Here is a 27,758-nt window from a genome sequence, read left to right as displayed (position 1 = left end):
TTGGCTAATTGCTCGGTCTGGGCACAGTGTTGTAGTACAACTTATTAAGTGCCTGAATTGCTTAAACTCAGGTTACACTTTTGTATGGGTTTTGAAAGCCCATTTTGATTTAATATTGCTTTCAATAGTGTTACCACACAGCTTTATTTGCTACTTCCTGACAAGTTCTTCTCTCCTCCAAACCCCAGCCTTAACAGAAAAATACAAACAGTTTCTTTCCCAACCTTAGTGGACTGTTATTTACACTGTACCATGCCCCTTGTGTTATGTTAGAATGGGGGGAAAAGTCTTTGTTTCCACAGGCAAGGCACTGCTGAGGCTGCTGGATGGGACAGAAAAAAAATAATAATCAAGGACTGGGTTGGTTCTAGTTGGGAGGAAACATTCAACTGCGCAGAAGTGAAAAACTGAATTGAAACCCCATCTGTTCTGGTCCATCCTAGAAGAGTCCACAGACCCGAACCTCTTCTGGCAGTCTCTAACTAACATCTGATCTACATTTTGGCCATGGTCCTCTAAGAAGAGCTTTTCACCATTCCGTTAAAAGAACCACCCTCGCTTGAGGTGATCAATCAGCTCCTCTTTGTTAAGAAACAGTCCTATAAAGAAAAGGCGTTCTCTGAAAGGTGAGATCATGTTTGGTATCCTGAAACTCACTGCTGAAGGTCAATTCTGACCGGAGGAATAAATACAAGACCACAGCCTTCTGCAACGAGAGACAGAAAGGGACAATGAGCAGTAACTCCTCTTGTCTGCTCCTCCAGCCTGGTTGGCTCCAGCTGAAGGTATTACAAGTGACCAGCTACAACAAATTTTCAGAGGGAACTGCATGTTCCTCTCTGAATGTCCACTCTACTGGGAAACAGTGAGTCCAGATCTTGTTCACTTCTTCAAATTACAGTTTTGCAATAAGGGAAACTGAGGCATTTTTTGCCTCCTGGCTTGGAAGCATCAGCCTTCATGCTTTAAAGCATCTTTTTTATAGTGGTTAGGATGATGAGAAATAAGGAGGAGGTATGAAAATAAGCAAGAAGTAAAACCATCTTCTTCACATAATACCATGCCTCAAGGATTCTTTTCTTAAAAAAAATAATTATCCGCTAGTACAACATTCTCAATAAAAGTGAAAAATTATCATCACTTAGATGATTGTTCCCTACTGTACTCTACTTCTGTGGGTATTTTAACAAAACTCAAGTGTGGACTACACAGAAGTAAATAAATGGCATTCCTATGTTGTGCTTGGATGTAAAACATCTGAATTCAGTTAAAAAAAAAAAAAAAAGGCGGCTTTTGGATAAGCCTGACTTATGACTAAGAGAACCTCTAACGTTACACGGTCAAAAGTTTGTCAAGATTGTGGCAGGAGTAGGCATTTAGATGCCATTAACTCTGATTTCTTGCTCTTGAGAGTCCTCTCTGTTCACACGAGGGCAAAAGCCCCTTTCCCAGCTTGAAGGGAGGTGGTGGCACTGGCAAGGAGCAGGGTCAGTGCGGGGAGCTGCTGTCCTGGCTTTCTCCAGCGCATGGGATGCAGAAGCCCCATCCACTCCCCAAGGCCAACAGCTTGCCTGGCAGCTGCAGGAATCAGGTTTCATGGGGATTTAGAGCAAATGTATGCCCTCAGCCTTTAATAAATTACCACGTGGCCTTAAGCGATGACGAATTAAGCTAAAGGAAAAAACCAAAAGCTCTCCCTGGCTAAGTCGGGAGACTTAGCCTTCCTAGAAGTTAATAAACGTGACAGAAGCTTTATACCCACACTTTAAATATATAAACCAAACAAGTCAACATTTCTTCATCTTTTGCTCCCTCCATCGCCCCCCCTCACAGCTGTCCTGCCAGGATGGCTGAAGCTCAGCTGGACAGGCAGCACGGTGAGCGGCAGCCACTCCCGAAGTCCTGGCGCTTTGGTTCTCACTTTGGAGACTGTATTCCTTTTTGAAATCCTGATCATGCCCAAACCCAACAGGTTTTCAGTTACAAAGGAAGTTTGTGATTTATTTTTTTTTTATATATATAATATTCCCCAAGTTCTTTTTGCCTTTTTTTTCGCAACAGAACACCATTAATACAACAGATTAACTTTAAAATCAAAATTATTTCCTTCCTCTCGCAGTATGGTGGTGAACCACGTGCGAAGTGAGGCATGAAAGCAGTGAACAGTTTATCAGGGCTTAAGGCATGCAGGAACACTGGTGAAGAAACTTCTGCAAGTCCATGTCAGGGATCATGTTACTGAAGCAAGAATCTTTGGCATTTTTACACAGTGTTTTACCACCTCCAACTGTGTAATAGACAAAAGGCCAGAAAGAGATAAAGGAAACAGGTGCAGCAGAATAAAAAGCAAGACTGTTCCATTTGGCATGGTGATGATCAGCTGCTTCATAATAAACCACTGCACTTTGAGAGGGGGGCTTTACATTATTTTAATGTTTACAAGAGGATGACTTTATGTATTTGCTTTCTACCCACTTCCTCTTCTACCATATCTTTCTGCAGCTACACTGAAAAATGCAGGTGGTACTATGTAAACGAGACAAAATACTTACAATGTCATTTTACCAAAACTGAGAACAAGGCCGCTAAGAGCCATCAGTACATGCTTTTTTGACTCTTTCTATGACTTATCTTACTTAACCTATCAGGTTTTTTTATTATTATTATTGTTCTAAAAGGAAATAAAGATGAATAAGGTAATCAGAGGCTCCAAAGTACAGTAAAAAATACATATGAAAGTTTTGTAAAGGGGAGAGATAATTAGGAAGGCCATAATTCTGGCAGCTTTGAGATAATGATCGCTTTTGAAATCTCTGTTGTGAAGACCAAAAGAAACACATTCTTAGATGTTTTCTGGGCCACAATTAAATTCTTAAGCAGTATCCAAATGGAGATGGGGAGGTGGAGTAAAGCAGGTACTGTACCCACCAATGATTATTTCACGCTATACTATTGCAGTCGTAAATGACTATCTTAACATTTTTAAATAGGTCACATCACTGTTACAAAGAATGCTCAGGCTTCTTTTAGAATGCAACAGATTTACTGAAATATGTTTTTACCATATGCTTTAATTAAAAATGTGGCTTTTTCATCAGAATAGGCTTTGAGGACTGTCATAGGGGTAAACTTATTAAATTAAAAGCAGCAAAAACAATAAACATAATATCCATGAGAAAAGGAATTACTTGTATCCAGCCTGTTTGAAATTCCCTATGCTTTTTAATATTTGTTAGGCTGAAATGTTTGCAAGAAAAAAAATGTAGTGTTAGGGATTCAACACCACATTTCTGAAATGTGGACTGAGAGTGTTGCCAAGACTAAAAAACAAAGCAAACCAAAAAAACTACTCAAGAGCTGAAGAAAATGTCTTATGGAAAGGGAACATAAAGAGGTCAGTCACTCTCCTTTGCTTGTCTACCGGAAGACTAGGAACTAGGAGGTGACTTGACTATTCTGATTAAGTGCCTTCCTGGGGAGAAAATACTGTTTTTTAAAGAGCTCTTTAATTGAGCAGAGAAAGGCATAACAGGGAATACAGGCCAGATATAATCAAGTTAAAAATAAGGGATGTTTTTTAGCAGAGATGCAATTAATTACTGAAACTAACAGGGGAAATAGCAGACTTCCTACCACCCAACTGACTATCAAATGATGTTTTCTTATCAAGGGTGGATTATCAGAAGAAATTGTCAGATAGGGATACTTAGAGATTTCAGGGCTGGTTATAAACAGGAATTCAGACCAAGAAAGCACACAATGATTTAACAGTCTCTTAGGAAATCTCTTGGTGGTGTGACTCTGAATACAGATTTACATCTGAACCATTTGAGCAAAAAGGCAAGGTAAAACAGAAGCATCTGCATGTGCATGCATATATGTAAATATAAAAAATGTTTGGGCCTTCCTTCTGCATTATAAAGAAGCAAACAACATCACAAACTTATTTCTTTCATCTCCTCTACAAACCACATTTAATCTGGGATTTGAGGCTGCACACAGGCGTCCTCTACCAGTATGTATTTTTTCCTATGTGTCAAATAATACTCATGCTATAGGTATGCTTATACATGGGCAGTAATTCAGATGTAGGATTTCAGGCCTTAGCTAATCCATACTCCACAACTCCACTTGGTATTGATGATTTTTTCTCTTTGGAGTCTCCCTGGTGCCACTTGCACCGTAGAGTCCCTGTCCTTGTGCCATGACCCTGACCCAACTCCAGACTGGTTCCCAGTGAAGAGATACCCAGGCTCTGAGTCAGGGTCTCTCTGACAAGGATGTGTCAGAGCCAGCATTATCCCAGCCCTTCACGTTTATCTGACCTGACTTTTTAATTGCTGAAAGGCACTGAGCCTGATAAGCAAGCCTGGTTTTAAAGGGTTCACTGGGGCTTTTCCCTCAAAGACAATGTAATTGCAGGCAGTGACACTAAAGGAGAGATCCTCTGAATTTTAAGTTTCACCTCTGAATAATTTCTTCTCTGAACAATTGATCCTGTGTCCCACATTTGGGTCTTGGGAGGATAAGAGGTATAAACTCCATTTAATACAATCAATAGCAATATGCCCCCACACTGCAGAAGCACTATTGTATTTTGGACCATTATGGGGTAATACAATTGTCAAAATCTAAGCTTCACTGCCTGTGACAGGGACTCCCTCAGCTGGAAGAAGGCAAATTACTTTTGTGTGAGCATGAAGAGGACAAAAGGAGAAATAACGCTTTGAAACCTTCAACAGCCAATCCTTTACAACCAGACGGAAAGGCTCTGGAAAATATCCCCTCCATTAGTTAATGGTGGTCTCAAAGGATGAGGTTTAATCTGAATGGCAAAATTATTAATTTTTATATCATATACATTCCACTAACAAATGAAAAACTTGCCAAGAAAGGAATGTGATATTCTACCTGAGTCGTGGCAATGTTTGTTCCATCGGTGACCTCCACAGTCATATTATATATTGACCTCTGCTCTGCATCCAAGGGCTTTGCAATGACAATAGTGCCCACTCCCTTCTCCGCGTCGAAAGAACTATCGTAATTCCCTCCTAATTGTTGCACAAAAATACAATTAAATTAGCCATGTCTGGAAAATTTCCATTGAAAATGTTCCTAGAAGTGGGCATATCTGTTTACTGGCATCCATCTTAACGGCTTGCCTTAGCATATACACAGTACATCTACTGATACTTCTTTGTTCATAACTCAATTATATTTCAAAGCAGTTTGTATATTGGAAAGCAGATATCATTAAAATGCACTGCAAGAAAAAAAAATCTAGCAGTATATTTAAGTGAACCATAACTGAGTCTATAAAAAGAATCAAATGGCTATAAGCCCATAAGATGTGTGCCCTTGTAGTTTGGATAATGAACAAGCACAATTATCTTTTTGTATAAAAATCATTTTAAGAAGATTTTATTCTGCAAATTTTATTTTCAGGGAATTCTCACTGATGCTCGTGGGTGAAAAGACTGGCAACCGAGTCTTGAAAAATTACAATTATGATCAATTTAAAAAATGCAAATAGAGATTTGTTATGTTAATTTCAAGGACAATGAGAATTACTGGCAGCAAAGGTCAAATTCTACTAGTCTTTTAGGAATTATTCAAACCGATCTGACAGGATACACATCCTAAATTCCTTTCCATTAAAAGAACCCTCATAAAGCACTGTTCTGAAACTAATATCCCCCTATCCTGTCACACACTGAATGATGCAGCAGTGGGAAAACCCTCCTGAGTCTCCAGTAAAAGAAAAAAAAAGGAAAAAGAAAAAAAAAATCTATTAATAAGTAAGAGAAAGCCATACATAATTTGAGATTAAAGGGTTACAGGATTTCTCAGCCACAGCTACAGTTTATAAAATAGAACCACTCATTATGTTAAAAAATAAAGCACACACTCCCTGCTGCTAAGCTGCTTATTACTCACTCATCTATAAAGTGGAATTTGTTATGAGTTGACTCTGAAATTTCTGGAGTCTGGGGACAGGGAGAGGTGGAACACACTGCTGACAAACGAATTTTGAGGTATATTCATCACACAGCAATGTAATGCACTAGCTACAGTCTCTGACAGCCCAGTTCCTACAAAGCAGAAAAGGCTTTCAAACCCCACTGGTTATAAAACTTGTGTAAGAGCTGATCAGATCTTTTGAGATTAGATCCACTGGTAGAAAAACATCCATTCCATTGACTTAGCTCTCGTGCAATATATATGTAGAGATACATGTTTGAAAGGCTGGTGTTTGATCGTTGAATGGCTCTCATTTTAGGGTGGGGGACAGAGAAGAGGACAGCCTTCCCTGCTCTACCATCAAGTCTTGCACCTGCATGGTTTGTTGACTGACAACAGGCATTAATTTCAGAAAGTCATGCATTTAGGGAGAGGGAAAAGGCTTGGGCATTCCAAGAAGCTGAAGTTTAACAGTAACCACAGCAAAATCACAGCCCCTGAATTCCTTATGTTGAAGAAGTCCTCACTTTTCTCTACCTCTTGCACAGGCTATTGCAAAGAAAGGGGAAGGTAGAAAAGTGCTGCTCAACCCGTATCTGCCTTGGAGGCCATTCAGGGATGGGGAGAAGAAAGAGGGAGGAAGAATAAGAGTGCAGGTGACCTATGCAAAGGAAAGGCAGAACTGGTGAACTTCTGCCCACTGAAATAATCCAAACGTAGTCATTTCAGATGTGCCAACAGACTTCCCTATGCTGAATATATGTATATACATATATACAGCTCTAAGCCTAACAGATGGAGCTGTGGTTTTCCAGGAACACACTGACACTGGATCTGCCCTGGTTTGTGGTGGGTAGAGACATTGCTTATTCCCCAACCTAATTCTGCAAGCTCAAATTGCATATTTTTCTCAATTGAGATGTATATATATATAAAGCACACTGTTTGAAACTAGGAAAAAAAGCATAATTGTTCTTGACATTGAAGCAATAGCAAGGTATTTGGACATTGATCCTATCTTCAGTGTTGTTTTTGTTTTATTTTTTTTTTCTTTTTTTTTTGGTTGTTTTTTTTTTTTTAAGTTTGACTGGAAGAAAAAGATGCCGTCTTCCAATTAATGTTTTAAATTGATTTGCTTGAGAAAAATCATACCATAAAAACCAACTCTGAAAAAAGCCTCCTTTGAAGAAAAGAGTTTGAGATTCTTGCAAGGAAATCTCTGCTGAAATGAAGCTAGCCTTGGAACAGTAGGAACTTTGCAAAGAGAATGTTTCATATTGATAACCATGAAAACAAAATGAAAGTCTATACTTCAAGATGCTTAATAACCATCTTAATGAGTGATCAAAAATTATATGCTATCTACTGGCATATGCTTTCAAAGAAACCCTGCCTTCAATACTTCCAAGAAGTAACATGGAAGGATTAGCAATAAATGTTTTAAATTCCCTTCTTCTGTTGGCTTAGAGCTGGGTTTGCAGGGTACTGTGGAGTGTATTGCAGATACACTGACTTCTTCAAGCCATTTTCATTAAGTGAAGTATATTTTTCCCCTAAAATAAGAACTGAATCCATCATATGAGTTTTTTGTGTTATTCACATCTTCGGAAATGGTCTAGTGACAAGCAAATAAATCTTGGTTGCTAGCCACCCCAATCTAGCCTACACTTGTAACTAAACAGGCAATGCACTTTATTTTACACTGATTCATTTTCTATTAAACAAGGCGGAAACTGCATCATACACTGAGACAGAGATGAATCAGAGAGCATCCAGCTGTGAGATTTGTGATTATAATCTCTTTTGGAGTGAAAACCTGATTTATTCCTGATTCAGCCTGGTACTTTTTAACAGACCATGGTCAGATGAAGAGCCACTGAACTTCTGGGAATACTGCCTGATACTGGGTCCTGCCTCTCATCTGCACTACTAGAGGCAGTCTGGAAATACTTCGTACTCCTCCTCTGCCTTCATATACCTACACAACAGGTTCTCATATGATGAATGCTTCTTGCACTTAAGCACTGAAGAATAATTAATGAATTGGGCATAAATGCTAAAGTCTTAAGAGTCTTACAGACATGTTAAGTCTATGCAAGACCTACTATAAAGCACCCAGACAAGCACCCAACACAATTATCTTTGAAAGACAGGTGCTGGAGAGGCACGGAGAGAGAGAAAACATTCTTGTGTAAAACAAAAGGACTCCTGTCTTAAAAACTCCTGCAGCCAAACTATTCTGGGAACTCCATGTGAAACCACTTCCTTCCAAAGGTGCTCATGTTGAGGTGGGAGGACTGAGCTCGTAGGAGGTGACAGCTGGGAAGGTGACAACTTCACACATTTCTGGGGTACTTGAGGCTGGTTTTCAGAAGTATGCTGCCAGGTAACTACCAACCCTTTTGAAGCGAGCTCAACTGCAGTGCTGTAAGCTCCCACAGTATCAGTTTTACCAATGTTACTAGCGGCCATTTAACATTTCCTTTGATCACAATCTTAGGATGAAAGGGGGCTAAGGATGATCAAAATTTTGTTCAGCTACTCAGTTTTATTAATGTGAATTTTTATTGCTTATTCCATTTTCCAACATATGGCACACACTTCCCTTTTTATTGTCTACTAAAACCTGCTTTCAGATACAAGATATGTAGAAGCTCTCTTTGCTAATGTGCTTGCAATTGCATTAAGAAAGAAATATTTCAAATGAAGACAATGCATTGTGAGTTCCTCGGGCACTTTGGGAAAATCAACAATAAAGAAGGCAAGATGACTGAACTGACAAGTTGGACAGACAGGTTGTCCTGAGAAAGCATTTTGACACTGAATGACCTCAGAAAGATGTGGATTAGCTGTTGTTTGCACTACTATTGCAGGCTAAGATGTCCCGCTGATATATCTTCAATACAGATTAAAGACTTCCCTTAAAAGACCCTGATTAAACTGAAGTGCTTTGAGTGGGATTTTATGAAAAGTCCACATCTACTTGCAATACCATCTTTGGATGAGAAGACGTACCATGTTGGGATGATATAAATCATCTAGAAAGTGCTTTTTCTCTCTAATTGACTGCTAAGATTCTCAAAGGAACCTAGCACAGATAGTTATGTCTACACTTGGGACACCTAAAGTTCAGTGAGATGAATTCCACCCATACTTTCTTGAGATCGATATTAATGCTCTTGCATAAGCCCTGGAAGCATTATACTTCTACAATTAGGCAATTTTTTTTTAATGTTATCTGAAACCATGTTATAGTTTATATAGGACTTCCCAATTTTACTCTAGCCAATTTCAGCTGTTATCAAAGTCAGGATGCTATAGAAACAGCCCCTGCTATGAAAGATCTTACTAGTTGGCCCTCACTACAGCTTCATGAGACCGGTCTAGCACAGCCTTAATTCTCCATTTAACAGACAGTACAGTGTGGTCAAAAAGGAGATCTCAGGGAACTGAAATAAGACACCTCTGAGCCAACAGACTATATAGGTTGTGTCCTTGGTACAGAGTAGCCTTGGTTACATTTTCTGGCTGAATCTGGAGCGTTACCTTCATTCTTAGCTTGTTTCTTGGTCCCCTACTCACTGTAAACAGATTTTTCTTCTGACAAAAGTCCTACATGCTTTGGAAAGGATTAATTTCCCTTTTAATAAAGAAGATAGTTTTTAAAGAAAGAAAGCACTGAACCTTACATGTCTAACAGGAGAGGATCTTCTGATGTAAAGCTTGCCACTCATTTGATGCAACAGACAGGCCAAGGGAACTTTCTGAACTGTTAAAAGGGATTTCTAAAGGTCACCTGGAGAATTTGCCTAAGCCAAGATACAATGCAGATCTTGCACTCCCACAGAATGCGGGCTCTGCATCTCTGTCCCTTTTGAATCTCAGTGTAGGGATTTTTTTTAATTATTTTATTTTCGAGCATATTCTGCTTACATTTTGACTATTGAATTTGCTGCAAGCAATGATATTTTTTTGTGTAGTGCTTCTCCTAGATGGGGTTCCTTCTGGGGAAGATCTTGGGCCTCCCTATGTTCCTATCAGCTGCCGATATGCAGTTAAAGATGGGATTATGCTGATGTGAGAAATTATTTTCTCCGCTAAGGGAAAAAAACATGTCAGCAAATCTGGAGGATTTGTATACAAATGAGTCCCCTGTGAGGGCCTTTTCCCCTCTTTTCCAGTGGAATGTTCCAGAAGAGTGGGATTGAATACACATCTCAGAAATACATGAAGACTGTGGAGAATCACACTTGTTCAGTCTTAGATGCAAAGATGGATCACACTGAATTCTGGAGGACATCCCCAAACCAAATACAGCTCAAACCTGGGAAGAGTCTTCCTTGACTCATGGATAGCAAAGAGCATTCATGCTCCATGTTCAAACTTAATAAGGCCAGGATATACTGAGATCCTCACACAAGTCTCCTTTGGCCTACCATGCGATCATGGGCAAGTGGAGAAGAAGAGAAATACAGGAGATGATCTAATTTAGAGAATAGTCCTCTAAAACACATCTCAGGGCAGAGGAGATTCTTACTTGTCTTGTCCCAAAGTGAACTAACAACACCAAAGACAGTGACAATAAATTGGGCCAATTGCTACAATTCTCACATTGCTCAGAGCAAAGAATCAGAGGAAAATGCAGAAAACACATTCACCCTGAAACTCAAGGGCAAGTGAAAAGTGCTTCTAGGATTTTCAGGAAAGCAGCAAAGCCACCATTTCCAATTTTTCTGTTTTCAAAAATGATTAAATAAATTTAGCAACTGTCTAAAGAAATACAAATTCAACTACAGAGTTTCGTTAAACATAACATGATAAACATCAGTAATATAACAGGCAATTATTTATTCTTCTATGTATGCTATTGTGCTAAGAGAAAGAAAATAATGCAAAGACTGAATTTTCAGATACAACTATTGTAAGGAGAGTCAAAGCCTTGGGTTTGCTGCTAAGAAGCTGAAGGTAAGGGCATAAAAAGCAGAAAAGAAATCAGAAAGGTATTTCAGATAGTTCTCAGAGAAGCTAATTGAAAGGAAGCTAGCAAGCTACATGTTTTTGACATTAATGAAGATTTGCAGCACTGAATTAAATGTATAATTAATTAAAAATAATAGATATTAAAATTATTGTCATTTAAGCACACTTGATTAAAAGTTCTGATGTGCTTTTAAAGTTTGGTCGCTCTTATTAAGGCATAGGCTGGGAGAAGAAGGAAAGGTAAGAGTGAGGCCTGTTTGAAGAATCAGGGAGATGTTGTGCAACATGCTACTTAAGCAAAAACCAGCACCATGCAGCTTAGCTCCAGTGTCAAAGTAATCATCACACCATTCCCACCACTAACAAAGGAAGAGACAGAGAGGGCTCAATTTACCTGGGAGAAATAAAGATCCCTGACTTATTTTGGAGTTCCCACTGGAAATTAGTTTCTCATCAATGACTGATTACATTTAACCCAACTGAAACAACCTACATTCATGTCTTTCACATTGTGGGATCTGCATGAACTGAGAATGGCGTTGAATGCAGTCTGAAAACAGAAACCAGGTATGACATCTCAACCATTCCCAATTAAACAAACAAACAAACAAACAGGTAAGCATGCTCTTCCTCTCTAGTCCATGGAGAGAAGATGACCTCCCCATCTGCAAGGCACTTTCCTCTCTTGGAGCTGATTAACTCAAGAACTTAAACATTTATTTTAAATGTATGTAATTTAGGTGCAAATTAGATGCTGAAGTTAGGCAGACAGAATACTACACAGCCGAACTTCATCCGCCCTCCCACCTTTTCTTTTTTAGGTGGGAGAAAGTGCATGATATGCATTAAAAAAGAGGTCCTCTGGAATTCCAATGCCCATTTAGTTTGAAAAGGTCATAACATAAAGGTCAAGCTGCAAACTCTATATTAAACCATGCCTCTACATAAGCCTTCAGGGCTTTTGTTGACATTACTGTGAACTGTGCACCAATGTCCAAAATCAAAAAATACCAGATGGAGCAGGATGAGGTCTAGGTTTTACAGCAGCACAGAAACCACCTCCTGCATCAGCCATCCCATGCAGCTTTCCAGAGACGACAGCTAACTTCTACTAATAACCAAGGGCCTTCACTGGGGTTTTCAGCACTAGATCTCAATGTTCCCCCAAAAGTAAAGGGTCAACATCTTTTTTCCCAACATGACAATACTGAGGAGCAAGGAGAAAAGGTATTTTTTGATAGTGACACTGACTAAAGGCAGGAAAGATAATCTAAACATATAGTGTGCTGTCTATAAACCTCTTGGGGTGGGTTTTCTCTTTGCACCTTGTATGCAGTGTCTGGAACAACAGGGTCTTCTGTTGTTCCATGGAATTCAATGCCCAGGATTGCTGGCTATTCCTACTGCAGAAAAGGGTGCTGTTGCTAGCGCTATTATTTATAACAGCAGTAATATTTAATGACAACATTCATATGGTAACAGTACCACACTGGATGGTCAGGGTCACTGACTTCTCATTAAGTCTAGGGAAGCTCTGTCTCCATGACGCTTCGCAGTGATGCAGCGTCTTGCAGCATCAGGAGCTACAGCCTATAGGCAAACCATTAGAGTTGTTTAAATACCAAAATCTTCTAAACCATTTGAACTATTTTAGCCATAAAGGTCATATTAAATGACAAATTAAAGGTTTAAATTTCATAATGCTCTCCCTATCATCTCTGTTTGTTAGGCAAAAATTAAATATTATACGGTGTTGCTTGATTGCAAGTGACTCTAATAATATAAAAGAACACAGTGGAAGAGTGAGGGCTTCTCTCAGTGCTTAACACAGGCAGCATGTTAATGAGAGTTGGTGAATTTGCCAAGGAAAGGACTATAAGGCCATGAAAGGCAGAGGAGTCCAGAAAAATGTTCAAATGGGAAAAAAGTGTCAATAACATCAATAAAGATGGATTTCTCCTGGGAGGAAGGTTAGGGTCAGTGAAGAAGACAAAGAGAATGTAAACGTTAGCTAATAAATTGCATGTAGCATACTGAAACAACCAAGGGAATGGGAGGAAAACTGTAGGAAACATATGCTGTCCTTCCCCAGGGGCTAGCAGGAACCCTAGAACATGATAGTAGCTTTGGGTTTAATTTTAATGTAGTTGGCACATTAGAAACCGTGCTACAAATTCAAAGAGGAAATGTTGCTGCTTCTGTCTTTCATCTGCACAAATTGGCAATAAAAGTTGGATGAAAATGACTCTGACAGACCCTTTCTCTTGTGGTCCTTGTCCTTCCTGTTGGCTAAACCCATCCTCAAATAGCTATGCTGAAATGAGAGCCAAGCTCAATCCCTGTAAACAAAGACTGCTGATGCACCCTTTCCACTAAGTCTGTGGCAAAGGCTTTTTGTTTCTGTAATCTTTTGTATAGTATTTGCTTTACAACACTTCATTTAAATAACACCACTTTGTGCAGACACGGTGTTTTACATCCGAAGGTATGCAAACATTACACACAAGTACCTGCAAATATTAAGTAGCACGATAACTTTGCAGGATCATTCTGTTGCTGGGGAAAGTCTCATTTTGGACATGCTAAAGGAGTTGTTCTAATTGACATAACTGAATCGGCAGCAGAAGCAGGACAGAAATGCTTAGGAACATTGACTCCTGTTTTGCCACTGCAGCCAAGTGAGACCTTCTACTCTCTGTCTTTTTGGCAGCTACATCCTTAGTGGCATTTCCCTGCGATTTTAAGACTTCTATGGCTTCTCCTCCTCTTCACTGAGGATATTTCTCCCTCCTTATTTTCATAAGCAATTTTATGTATGGCAATTTTGTGGTTGATATCTCACATCAAAACACATTTCTCTTTTTCAGCTTGCATTCAAGACAAACTTTTGGTGGCTCCATTTGTAACCCATATGTTGATGCATCCCGTTCTGTTTCACAGTTAAATGGATGGCACTGGACTGTGAAGAGTTTGAATTAATTATTTGTGAAAAACTGCGGAAAATCCGTGAATAAAATGATAATAATTGGACACAAATACGGTAAAAGCTGTCATAGAAAGGAACGCAGCACATCCATGTGTCGCATTGCATCCTGTCACAGGCACTTATGAAAGATGTAATATAAATTGTCTCAAAGAACTTGCAAAAATAAAAGGCAGCCTGGATAGTTGTATTTTAGCAAATGTGTTTGCACTAAGGGTACCTTCTGTTGAACAGTTCTGCCCACAAGCTGTCTGTAGAATATAGAACATCTCTCGAGCATGCTTGCCACCTTGAAGCAGGGCAGTCGGAAGCAGAAAAAAAAGAACAGAATGCAGAAAAAAAGGTGAAGAAAGAGAGAAATGAGGGACAGCAAGTCTAAGTACCATAAATACATTTAGAAATGAGATTAGCAAAGTATGACAATAGAATTTAAATGACAGACAACATTAAGATTGCAGTCAATAACATAGTATGAAAAAAAACAATTCAGCCATACAGCGCTTTTTTCAGCTTAGCTAAGGAGTCATAACAAAAGCAGGAATATTTTCATTATTATTATTGTTATCATTATATTAAAATAACATTTTCATTTCAGCGTTATGAAAGTGGCTTTAATGGGGGGGAGGGGGGAGGGGACACAGTTCACAGTTAGTTTTCTTGCTCTCAAAACCACACATCCGTATGCTTTGCTTCTTGAAGTCTCCTCACACCACTGGCTCCCAACTTACCAACAATATCAAACCAGAGAGGAATGTTAGATGGCTGCACAGACACCACCCCGACGATTTCTGTCACTTTGTCGCTCTCCATGACGGTGAAGTTGTAAAAGGGTTCATCAAAAGTCAGGGGCAAGGGTGAGGGCGCAGGCTTTTTTATCCACTCAATGTGGAGGCGTGCAGTTGAAGATTTTTGGGGCCGGCCATTGTCCACTGCTTTTATCTGGCAGGTACAAACAAAAGAGGATTCAGACTGAGCATCCCAGCTTGGCAGTTCAGACCTTATTCTATCACACGATGATGATTGCTTGGAAAATGCCCTTTGTAATTCTCTTCATAAAATCCCACCAAAAAAAAAAAAAAAAAAAAAAAAAAAAAGATAAGCACTTATTTGTCAGTTCTTATTTTTTTCCATTACACTTTGACTTTTCACTGAAAAGACTGATTTTGAACTGACATGTTTTGTTTTAGGAATGCTGGTGTGAGGCCTCCTGAAGATGCAATTCAAGCACTCCCCACACAGATCCTCCTCTCCAGAACCAGCTTCCTTCTCATTTCATCTTCTATCCTGATCCCTCATGCAGCAAATCTGGGAGCTTTATAATGACCCTGTGGGACATCACATGCTTGTGAAACACGCTCACACAGACCATGTTTGATTGCTTTTAAATGGCATCTGCATTGCAGATAAGACTGGTATTCCTTGTATTGCCTTCTTCAGGACCTTTAATTGAGTTAAGTAAGTTTCAGATCATTTCCCCCGTTCTCCAAAACAAATATAATTTAAAATTTTGCCATATTTATTTTCCTTGCTTTCTTCTCTCTGCTGTGTTCATTAAGAGTTGCCCAGCTTGGTGCTAATTCTTTCTAATATGTCCTCTAGAGGGATGGACAGACTTGATACTTGCCTGGCATGCTGTATGGTTTTAGCACAGCAAAGACAAGATGAGCAGCAACAAACATCGGGCTTAAGGAAAGGGAGAATGTAGGTTACAAAATGGGTGCTTTGGTGAACAACATTAATGTCAATCAAAGGGGGTTGATTTTAAAACTAATAGAAATATTTCTGGCTATAAAGGACCACTGGTGTAAATATGCTGTTACTATGCTTGTTAAAAAAAAGAAATATTTTCCCAAAATACCATGCCCTACTTCTTTCTTTGGAAATGTGTTAAGTGGGTTTGGTGCTAACACTCACCACCCTGCTCCGTTCAAGGTGGGCAGGCCCTTAGTGAAAAGATGCTGAAGGTGTGATGAGCTGTTTCAAGGTAGAAAACCTTCAGCTGTTGTGTTATAATAAGGGCCAGATCCCAGACGTGACTTCCAGCTCTGCACAGGGAAAAACACTCACTCACCAAAGGGTGCTCTACTCTGAGCACTAGGTATTTCTCAGTATTTTGATATTTATTCATTTTCCTGTCACAGTTTCCAACCCTATGAAGGTATCCCAACAGAGACCTATTACTATAAGTGACATTGCTTCCTTCATTATGGGCCAGACCACAGACCTCTGACATTTTTTTGTCAACTCCTTTACTACAACTGGTTGGCTTACTGCTGTAGATGAAGAGTGCACATTCAAGTCTTTCGTTGCTTTATATCAACACCACCATCCTGTATTCTTTCTTTCTTTGACCTTGTCTATATAGTTTGTGTTCTGGCAGAAGTATTTTGACAGCTTTCTTTTAACTGAAATTGCTGCCATACTTACCACTCTTTAATGTGGTGAGAGGGTACCACAACACAAGAGTACAAAGTACTCTTCCCTAACTTGGATGGTATCAAGATCTTTCCAGGAGGGCAAGCAATTGTGTCCACACAGTAGGTGGATAACCATTCGTAGCTTTATCTGCCCAGCTCAACGTGATACAACTTTGCAAGCAGTCAAGCCCTTGGTCTTCATTTCTGTCTATTAAAGGGAATGACTTATGCCAGCAGTATATGAGTTGACTGAATAGTCTGAGAATAGCTCGCTACACGCAATAGCATGACTGCTCTCTCAGACTCAATTTTTTGGCAGTAGTTGTATGAGAATACTATATTTCTTAATACGGTCAGATCTTACATATAGGTCATAAATTAAACACAGTCATATATCACTCTTTATAGAGAAGGGCCTATTTCTGAAAAAAAAAAAATCAGTGAAATCATGTGCTTGAATGTCAATGAAAGAGCACTTACTGTTAAGATGTCATAACTCCCCGCTGTGAACTGCTTTCTGGAAGAAACCATCCCTGTTTTGGGATCAATAAAAAATTTCCCATCATCGTTTCCATCCACAATGCTGTATGAGATTTCTGCATTAGGGCCTTCATCTTTGTCAAAAGCAAAAGCTCTGTAGATTGGCTCCCCTCTTTTCTTACGGTCCCTCTCTGGCAACTTGATCTGATAGACTTTCTCTGGAAACTGAGGTTTGTTATCATTCTCATCCAGAACCTGGACCACCACCCAAACTGAGGACTGCTTGGGAGATGTGCCCCCATCTGAGACAGTTACCTGAAAAACAACAGCATTAAGGGTTATTCTGAATAGGTACAGTGAGATGAGACTTCATACATTGGAAAAACCATAAGACATAAGGAAAGGCTCTTCCCTCTCCAAACCTGACCTGCAGTTTAGCACACAGAATTCCTGTGTACACAAGACATGCTTGCTATAAACGTGCTCAGTGTCAAACTCAAATATGCCCACAATGGCAAATACAAGAATCCAGAAGATTTTTTTACTTTTGAGATGAACCTAGAACAGGGAACCTGTGGACTAGGAATCTATTTCTCAAAACATAAAATCCTTTTATCTCAAGTTCTGAAAGTTTATCTCAAAAGAGAGAACCGGAATTAACCCATTATGCAGGATCCCTGCTTTTTTTTGCAAACATATTTTAAAGTTTTTCAGTCACACAATGAATTTGAAAGATGCATTTCTTCTTAAACCCTAAAAGAATCTCTGTCACTTTTTTCTCATTAATTATGTGGAATTTCGTAAACAACAAAAGGATTTCTGTCAGTTCTTTTCATTCATTACCTGAGATGTGACAGCTCATTAATTCCAAAACTGCTTTATATGATTGTAAGGAGCACAGTGAGGCAGGTAGCAAAAAAATTCTGCTGCATTGAGTGCACCGTACTGCCAGAAACACATAAGAAATAAAATCTTTGAGGCAAAAGTTAATTAGTAATTTAGCTGCAACTAAAGAATAATTACTAATAATTTTCAGTCTGAAACAATGTAAAAATTAAATGATCCAAGATCAACAAGCAGAGTTTTAATAATATGCCTTCAAAATGCAATCAATATGTTTCAAACTTCTCCTTCAATATTTCGATAGCATTTTTTAAAGAGAAAGAAATAAGGAAGAAAGTTATTTCTGTTTGCATGAAAGAACTTCAGATTTCCCTTTCAGGTACATTATGCTAACATGCCAATTCCCACAGTAGCAATTTTTGATGATAGTGCACCCTTCCCTGCTCATACCAGTCACTGTACATCGGCTGCTAATGCTTTATTTTTCCTTAAATGTTTCTGTGTTCCCTTGCAAATCAGAGTCCTGATGTCCAATCCTTAATCCTTAGGCAAAGCAAAATTTTCTGGGAACAAAGTCCCTTGGCATTGTCTCCTCCTTGTGACAAGAAATCTAAACGTAGGGTAACCCTGATTTAGTGCTGAGATCAGCAGAAAAAACTCAAAATATTCTATGAGAAAGGTCAAAGACCTTTTCCATTTCCTGTATTTCACCATACTTTTAAAAACCGATGCAGCAAAAGGGAGCAGACTGACAACCTTAGGAGCTGAACCACCGCATTTACAGAAAAAGAAATGGTATGGCAATATATTGTGGCATTGTTGAATCCTCCAAATCAGCCCATAACTCATGTGGAGAGTGGAGCCTGTCCTCCCAGCAGCATGCATCAACCTCAGACCTCTTCCTAAGACTGTCACCAGCACCGGCCATTAGCATTGCTGGGTTCACTGCCTCATGATGGGGATGACTGCTGACAGGGACCAGCCCCATCCTGCAAAGCCAGGGATGTGCTATCTGTCACTCACTGGCGAGGGCGTCAGAGGAAAGGACCTGCAGCTCATTACCAGTGTTCTCAGCCATCCAGTTCCTACTCACTACACTTTCCAAAATAGCATTTATAATGCCGAAAGGCTGCACACATGGCTGCGAATCTGCCTTTTCACCTGGTGAGAGCGACATGGCTGGGGACCTCAGCCTCTCCACTACCCCAGGAGAACTTCAGAGCTTCTGCAGCAAACAAAAACCAGTTCTGCCAATTCTCTTACTACAGGCTTTCAGCAATAAATAACTTCTGCCCCACTTAGAGGCTGGTCCCCTCTACGTTTGTTCTAGCCTGCTGCAACTGGCCAAGCTCTTGGCAGGAGCACAGGTTAACAAAGAAAAGCCTTTTCCAGGATTTCAGTTGCCTCCACAGACAAAATAACCAGTGATGCCAGGCAATACAGGGTGTAGAGCACAGAAATAATTGGAGACACACTCCAATGCTGGTCAAAAATACTAACAAAATGCTTTTTTGGAGGGTAATGTTCTTAATGCATAGAAAATACTAGTAAGATTCAGGAAACTCCTGTTTTCTGAACAGAATACCACTCAACTTCTTTTAAAAAATGACATTTTCTTCAACCTGCTAGCAGTCACCTACAAAAAATGGTGGGGGTGGTGGATAAAAAGTTTACAACTAACAATAATACAATCCCTGAAAACCACAATGGTATAAAGAGTCAAGTGACTATGATGAAAAACGTACTTAAGTCAAGAGACTGCTCAAGAAGCAAAGCCGTCCTCCTGCCTTACCAATACACAGTCTCACAGTTTGTTAGGTTACTGCTGAAATACTTACTAACATGGTGTTGTGGCAGTAAATATGTGCATGCATTTGTTTGTTTTTGTAAGTCCAAACTTGTGGGAAATCCATTCAATAACAGAAAAAGTTGCACTGAAAATATTTGCTGACAGCTATTTGAAAATAGTAACGGCTATAACATGAAATGTCAGCTAATTAACAGAAATTAACATAGAAGGCCTGAAGTTAGTAAATTCTACTCTGTCTAAAACTTTACATCCCTGGAGAGGAAAATGTTACATAACAGCTAAGGCTTTTTCTCTGGGTAACACTCAAAACTTTTCAAAATGACAGGCTCCAGCTCTGCTCAAAAAGCTCTGAGTGCCAGACAGGGAGCTTAAGTGTGAGTTAAAGCTCTCTCTTTGTAGGCATGTAAATTAATTAATTAAGCCACCCACACAACCAGCGACGTGATTATTTCCCCACCTGTAAATTCATGCCCCAACTGAACCCTCTTTTCTGCTCCATCAGCCTGACCCTAGCCTGGATTTTCAGGTTCCAGCTATAAACAGGGTAAAAGAGCTGCAAAAATTTCCTCCGCTCCTACAGCAGAAACCTCCATGACAACACATTAAGACAAAATAACTGCTGCCAGTTCCAAATTGTTCCCAGATAGAAATGAGGAGGACTAGGGAGGTCATTCAGCACACTGCTCTGCAAATACTGTTTCCATCAGGACACTGTATCACAGCAGTTAGGGGCCCCTCTAACTAAGGCAATTTTGCTTCAACCATTACCGCAGTTCTCAGCAAAATCCTTAAACAGCTGGAAATTACTGAAAAGTAACCAGGGAGGGGAAGGAGGTTGGACGCTTTTAGGACAGAGATACAAAAGCTAATTCACAGCTGCTATCTCTGGAAATGTGAAAGGCAGATGTGCAAGGCGCAGGAGAGCTTGCCAGGAGAGAAGATATAATTCAGGACCAGTGAGATTCTTTTGTTTGGAAACCTGCAGATGACACGATGGGGAAAAAAAAACTAGACAAGAAAGGTGATATAGATGAATGACAGAATGTCTCAATATATGCTTGTCACGGCATGCCATCAAAAACTTAACGAGGTGAATCGCAGTAATCAGGATGGGGAAATGGTGAGGACCAGAACTCAAGCTTTCCCAGAGGAGATGAGGAATGGCTGCTTGTTCAGCATGTGCCTTCCTAAGTGCTGAACACCTTCTCGAGCCTATGTGGCAGGTCTGGTATCCAGACAATGGGTGCTGACATGCTGCTTCTTGCCCATGTGCAACCTGAGATGGACCAGCCAGCTACTATCCCCTCTGTCCTTCTGCTTAGATATCGCTGCTCATGCTGGGTCAACACAGCCTAACAGAGGATACAGCCTCCCAAAGCTGGGACATGGCCAAAAAAGCAGCGGAATTTTGACTCTCTGACCAACCATACAAAGGGTTGGTCCATTCACCAAGGGTGGAGTATAGTAAAAGGAAAGTGACAACATATTTAATGGGGTCTGATGTCATCAGACAGCAAGAATAATATGAACTTTATATATACTACTTTCATGGTGAAATCTTAAGAATCACTGCTGTGTCCCCACAAACTACAGTTCCACTACAGTTTTCTTCATTAAAGGAGCACTTTCTGTCAGGAGTCTGCATTTACCCATTGGCTTTACATTGACTTTTTATGACTTCACTGAACCATGTCAGCCAATACACATATAGCCATTGGTTACCTGGAAATTTCTTTGCTAGAGTAACAACATTCACACATCCCTTACAGTGCTTCCTTCAGCTAGATGGATCAGGACAAGACCTCCTGAAATTCCCTCTTCTTACATCAGAGATGTATTTTTGAGGAAAAACACACAAAAATATCTCCTGCAGAGTATGACAAATCCAGTATAATGACAGAACTTCCAAAATCCAAGTAAGGCAATTTCTATTTCTTCTGCAGGATCCGCTTCAGTAGGTTTGGTCAATGGACTTTAAGACTACCTGTCCAACAGGACTGAGAGATACTCTTTCATATTCATGTTTATGTTCAAGTCTGCAGATTTTTAACTACAAAGAGATTTCCATAGCAGTGGACCTTCTCAATGAAAACCAAGGTCAGCACTGTTAACATACAACAGCTGGAATGTTAGATATGAAAATCTCGTCTTCTTATGACGATGGGGAAGCCACGGAGGAACGTCTACCATGGAAGTATTAGCTAAAACACAACATCAGCCTAGCAGCCTCTAACGCTGGTGACAAAAATAATTTTGCCTTGAGACAGTCACTCTTCCTATGAACTGGACTGTGACACTTAACTGAAGAAGGTTTAGTTCTTGAATTTTTTCAGAATATGAATGTAACTGTGAGGACCACCCTCCTGAATTAAAAGTACAATATTGAGTCTCATTAACAAAAGCTCATGACTTCCAAGATAATAATTATCTCAGCTGGAGAGAGTAGCTGGCAGGGATCTTACTTCAACAAGTATAACAAGACGATCAGCAGGTGTTCAATGTGAGCTATCGAGCCTTGAGAAGAATGAGAATCTTCTTCCATATAATTCCTTGGGAGGAGGAAATACTCAGCCTACCCAATTTTTAAGTTAAGAGGAACTGCCACATTACTGTCATCAGCATTGCAAAATGCTGAAGATGTCGTATTTGCTTGTTTATTTTCATTCATGTGATAACTACTCAATGCAAAAAGAGGGAGCTGAGATGCCTGCATCTCATATGAGGAGTATGCATAATGAGGTTTTCGGGTAACAGACTTCCCTTCCTTCCCTTCCCCCAACCAGAAGTGCCAATGTTGCTTCTGAAAACTTCAGAAAAGAGAAATCGGTTGAGTTACTGGAGACAGAAAAATGATCAAAGGGAGCCTGAGAGCTGAGGCATACCCCTGCTGTTAGTGACTAATGGGTTTGTTTCTTCTGCCAATGCACAAACGAGCTGCAATACCTATTGTAAGAGTCTCTGGAATTCAGCCCAAGTAAGAGAAATAAAAGATTATAAAGGAGAGCTCATTGAGGGATGAATGGAACTTTAAAGTCAAATACACTGAATTACTATCACTGTCTACTTCAGAGAGAGGCTAAATTTGTGGCTAAATTCTTACAAGGAAATATTTCTTCTAAAATGCATGATATTACTGATGTACATGTTGAATTATTGCTACAAAGTGAAGGCAGCGTAGCTCAAAGATATACCAAATAGGAAAGAAAAAAAGGTACAAAAGTTGGTTTTTTCTTTTAGTTCAACACAAATACTCAGTTAGCTGTAGCAGACTAGACACCTTTTCTTTCTAATCCTTTATTTGGCATCTATGGAAAAGGAGCGGGCAGCTGCTTATTTCACTTATCCTAACAGAATGTAGTGCTGTCCCAAAAGACAAATTACTTAAACACTTCTTGCAGGAAAGAGTGCCAATCATATCAATATGATCCATATTTCCTTATTTCCTTCACAATGTGCTAATCTGGGAACTCCTGTTTTCAATCATAAAAAAATTAATACATTCACTCTGGCCAGCTATGAGAAATAAATAATTTAGAGTACATTTTAAATACAGATTATTACTGACACAAACACTCTAGGTGGCTGATTAGGAAAGTCAATGGCTTCCAGCCACATTCAAGCTATAAAACGATGCATAATGGTCTGTTATACCATTTGAGAATTAATGATGACATCAGGTAATTTCAACGCTGTATTGCCAAAAGACAGGAAGGAAGGAAGGCAAGCCTTTTCATTTGGAGTTAAATGCTCCCTGCAGTATCTGCAAACCTAAATATTAGAAGACCGTACTGAAGAAAGAGGCTTCAAATTGTAGCTTTTGTCAGACTCACAGTACTAAGACCAGTAGATGGTAACTAAATGACCTGGCAGAATGAAATATCAAAATGGGTGACTTAAAGGTCCAGAAACACTACTACGACTACTACTACTACTACTACTACTACATTTATTCTGTTACACGTTATTCTACAAGCTTTTTTTGAAAATTGAAACAGTAAATGAGTCATAAACTCTGAAAAGAAACTTAAGACTTGCATTTTAGCTTTAGTAACAATACAAGGAAGGATCTGCATAGCTCTTGACAGTGACTCCAAAGGATAAATAGTAATTTTCCACAGGCATTGCTTTTAAAGTTCATTACATCTCGGAGATCCTGGCAACCTTTGTTCATCAGACTGTATTTGTAGTGTTCTTCAATCAATAATGCGAAGGAAGGTGCAGAACCAATCGCTACTCCATTAAATTCCCAGGACAACATATGCTATTTTAACATAGCAGCTCCTTCAAACAATCTCAGAACGTATCTTGTGCTTTTCACTAAGTAAGAAGAAAATCATAGTACTCAGGGCCAAGCTCATATAATTTTCTTTTTGACAAACAGTAGATAAAACTTCGCCCAAGTGACTCTAAGCCAGTCACTTTCTAGAAGACCAGATGTGCCTCTTACTTCCACTGGTGGAGTTAAATACGGAAAATCTTCACCTCTACTGTGTAACAGTACACACTAACAGAAGTGTGTAATCACTTATGATTCAGCAGAAATCATCTGGTAAGAAAAAGCATTGCTCAGCTAAGACTTTTCCTGAGCTTCTAGGTGATAACACCACCATCAGAAGTGGTGCATGAAACTGCATGTACCATATCCCATGCTGAGCAGCTCATAACTAGAAGGCTGGAAAATTTGAGATGATCACAGTAGAAACAACCTCAGTCTCCAAATATCAACTGTAATGGTCTTTTGAGTACATCAAGAATTTCTTTCCTTTGTTCATGAGGCTAGAATAATGAATCTTGCTACTCCAGCATATAATGAAGAAAAATTTGGAAAGCAGAAGGATACACTCCAAACAGTCCTCTGATAATATCTGGACCCAAGAACATTTACCCACCTTCAGACCGACACCTTACAAAGAAGATAAAGACTGATATGCAATTGCTTAAAAATAATTTTTATAGGCACATGGAACCTCTTTAGGAACAACCTATTACCAAACAGAAGTATAACTACCCTCATAGCCTCTAAATGAGAAAGAAGATAAAAGTTGTGTATTGATCTTCACAGTAAACTTTGAAGATGGTTTTTAGCTCCTGCTGATAGTGAAGATTATAATCAGAGAGCATTGTGAACAGAAAATAAGCAGCAATCAAATCTGAGAATATTTCACATCAAGCAGCTTTAAATAACATAAAGCTTGCAAATTAAGATATTTATGAAGTTTAATGTTAGTAGTAATCTCTATGTCAATTTTAATTCCATTCATACCTGAATATCTACTTCAGCCATTTATGGATTTTGCTTTTTTTGTGATAAGAAACACATGTGATGTAATATTGATAAGCTCCCCTCTATCAGATCTACCTCCACAGATAATGCCCTTCTCCAAAAATTTTATCTCAACACTCAGGAAATACAGTAGCTCTCAGTTTTTGTGCCTCAGAAAAGGTGTGCCTCAAGTTCTAAGCTCACTGTACTGACCTTTTCTCAAACATTTAAATACTCTTAATTTTCTATCCACAAGTCACTTGATTCTCATCTTTACTATAAACAGGAACCAAATACCCTCTCCGAAGTTCACTCAAAATTATGAAGATTGTTACACATTCCCAATCTTTCCTTTTTTGTATTAGACCAGTCAATATGTGTAATCATGTGAGAAAAACATCCTGGCTGTTAATAAAGCCACAAGATTTTATCCATGCTTCCAAGATCTTTTCCTAACAATAATTCGGTTTATGTTTTAATGATCAGCAAAAATGCTGTGCTCAAAAATACATGCTGATACATTGCCAAAATTTAATCAAGCTATAGTACTAGTCACCGTGAAGTTAATCAGGCAGCAAAACAATATATACTTTACATCCTTACTTGGGTGTGCAGCTGTATCAGTTTGTAGTACAGGTCCCCAGGTATTCAAACTGATGGGAGATGAAGGCATAGCAATTCTTTTAGCAGAAACTCTCAAATTTGGTGCAGGTGATTTCCCGTGTGTGACAAGAGCCTTCCATCTATTTTGCAGTAAGTCAGCAGCACTGCCTCATGCTAATGTGGCACAGGCTGTTGAACCTCCTCGAAGAAAAGATATAGTACGAAGGAGCTTGCACTGCATGCCCTCTAGAAATATTGTGGCATGCTGTTTCTGTTATAATAGAGTAATAACTTCAACTAAAACTTTCAGTCTTCAGAGGAAATCCCATCTTCTCTCCTAAACAATAATATTAAGACTTACTTCTAAACAATTTTTGTCACGCTGACAGCCAGTGTCTGCTGACATTGGATGAAACACCCTTAGGTGAGCCTCTGTGATGGCCAGTCTTGAAACAATATTGTTATTACTTAGGAGGGAATAGATTTATTCGGCAACCAATGAGATGAAAGAGATACACTGTAATTCCTTATTTACTTTATAGGCAAACTGCATCCAAATTCTATCCTGCTATATGAAGCAGAACGAATATTTTCAAAAAGAAAGATAAAACTTTTTTTTTTTTCTCAAACTGCTCTAGCAAGCAGCACTTGGTTGTGCTAATAGAGGATGACACCACCCTGTCTCTGGAAGAAAGGCAGGCTAAGATGCATCCAGCCCCATCTCGAGCTCCTCCTCCAGCCATTTGTTCTTTCCTTGTCACCAGTTTGCAGCCACCTTCACCCATCAATAAACTGTTTGTGCATCTGTGCTATGAACAGGGCTACTGAAATAATCAGTGTTTAAAATGAACTGCCAAAAGAAAACAAAATCCTCCAAAAGGCAGATGGTTAATGAGTGATGGTGGTGAGAGAGCAAAACAAAGAGAGGCATGCCAGGTCCCCAAGTCAGGATGGGGGAGATTTTTTAAGACATTTTGGCCACTGAAGGAAAATGCAATTGCATAACTACAATTTTGGTGATAAATTCTGCAATTTCACTACAGATGGTAACTTATTTCCTGCACCTCCTCTTAAGAAAAATCCTTACATAGAATTCATCACTTACCGGCAAGCCTGTCATCAATACCAAAAATAAGCAAAGCCAGAACCATTGATCTCAAGGTAAAAGACTTTGTGTCCCATCAGTAAATGCTGAAAATACCCAATTTCCATCTTACACTATTTTTCCACAATATGCAAGAAATAATGAATGCTCTCCATCCACACATGCATGTAAAACATTTCAAAGACAGTTTTATAGCTGATGGCCTGACGAGTAGCCTCTGACATTTAAATGCAATTTAGTTTTCTCAGGGTAAAAAATGAAGCTTCTAAAGTTTTATGTTCAAAATAAAGCTTACCAGTTCAAAACCCAATTAATAAAAAATTCATTTCTTAGCCAGGTAGAAAGTATATAAAATCAGACTTTTAAGGGGTACAGGCTGTTCCAAATTTTTGATCCTGTAGAGATATTCTAAATTTGCAAAAAGCAAAAATGTCTATTTTAGGTCTCAGAAATGTATCTGGCTTTATTGAATAGTCATTCAGGAAGATTGCCTTGACCATTTTCATTAATCTAAAAGGAAAAAATGAAGACATGATATTTTCTGTGATATTCAAGTTATTTGATAGAAGTTTCTTTGGTTAGCAATGAGATGCAAAGTAAAATTTTAATCAACTTAGAGGACAATATGACAGCAATTACGCATTTTGGAATAAAGTAATTTTTGGAGTCAGATGAGGACTACATCCTAAAATACCATAAAAACTAGTATAAAAATGCTCAGAAAATCAGTATGAAAAATAAGGAAAATAAGGTAAAAGAGATAAGAATAAATAAGGAGGCTTGTTGTTGGGGCTCTTTCCAAGGCAGTTTTTTTTAATGACAATATCATCCTGGTTTTGTCAGACCAGGTTAAAGTAAACCACATCAATAATTGCTTTGATTTTAGCAATAAAAAAGTTCTACTTCTTCATGCCTACTTCACAACTTTCTGTGACAAATTAATTTTAGACAGATAATAAGCATTAATTGGGCCATATTTAATCACGGTTTCATCTAACAGGCAACACAGACAAACCTTATTATCTCAGTCTCCGCTTGTCTTCAATTTTAAGTGTCCCATAAATATCTACTATACAGTTTACATTGACATGTGGTCAATTTTACAAGCTGGCTGAGAATCAGCATGGAATTACACACAAGGGGAAAATGTAGATTCTGATTTTGAAGCAGAACTCACATTCTTGGACTACCTTTTTGCTTTTTCCAAATTCAGCTTCCAGCTTTGAAAACTCAGCCTGGAAAATGGGCTCAGGTATTATGTCTGGTATGAAAGATGTGAAACTGAAAATCAGATAAGTGTTCTGGTGATAAAG

The 27,758-nt window shown here is 39.0% G+C and overlaps 1 protein-coding gene across 7 annotated transcripts in view; it reads right to left on the bottom strand.

The window, feature by feature from the left end:
• The window catches only part of FAT3 (FAT atypical cadherin 3), a 419,023-nt gene that overhangs the window by 94,168 nt on the left and 297,097 nt on the right, over positions 1–27,758 (bottom strand). For 5 of the 7 annotated variants that reach the window (XM_055702243.1, XM_055702245.1, XM_055702246.1 and 2 more), the window contains exons 5-7: positions 16,822–17,136; positions 14,653–14,863; positions 4,912–5,051 (exon numbers count right to left, since the gene is read on the bottom strand). In XM_055702243.1, coding sequence (XP_055558218.1) covers positions 4,912–5,051; positions 14,653–14,863; positions 16,822–17,136 — 666 coding nt within the window. Of the gene's footprint in view, positions 1–4,911; positions 5,052–14,144; positions 14,214–14,652; positions 14,864–16,821; positions 17,137–27,758 lie in introns of all 7 variants that reach the window. The other 2 variants (XM_055702249.1, XM_055702248.1) reach the window with 2 other exon arrangements.

The sequence above is a fragment of the Falco cherrug genome, chromosome 2 (assembly GCF_023634085.1).
Source record: "Falco cherrug isolate bFalChe1 chromosome 2, bFalChe1.pri, whole genome shotgun sequence".
Lineage (NCBI taxonomy): Eukaryota > Metazoa > Chordata > Aves > Falconiformes > Falconidae > Falco > Falco cherrug.
Note: the sequence above shows the minus strand (reverse complement) of the source record. Positions and strands in the feature narration are given on the sequence as shown.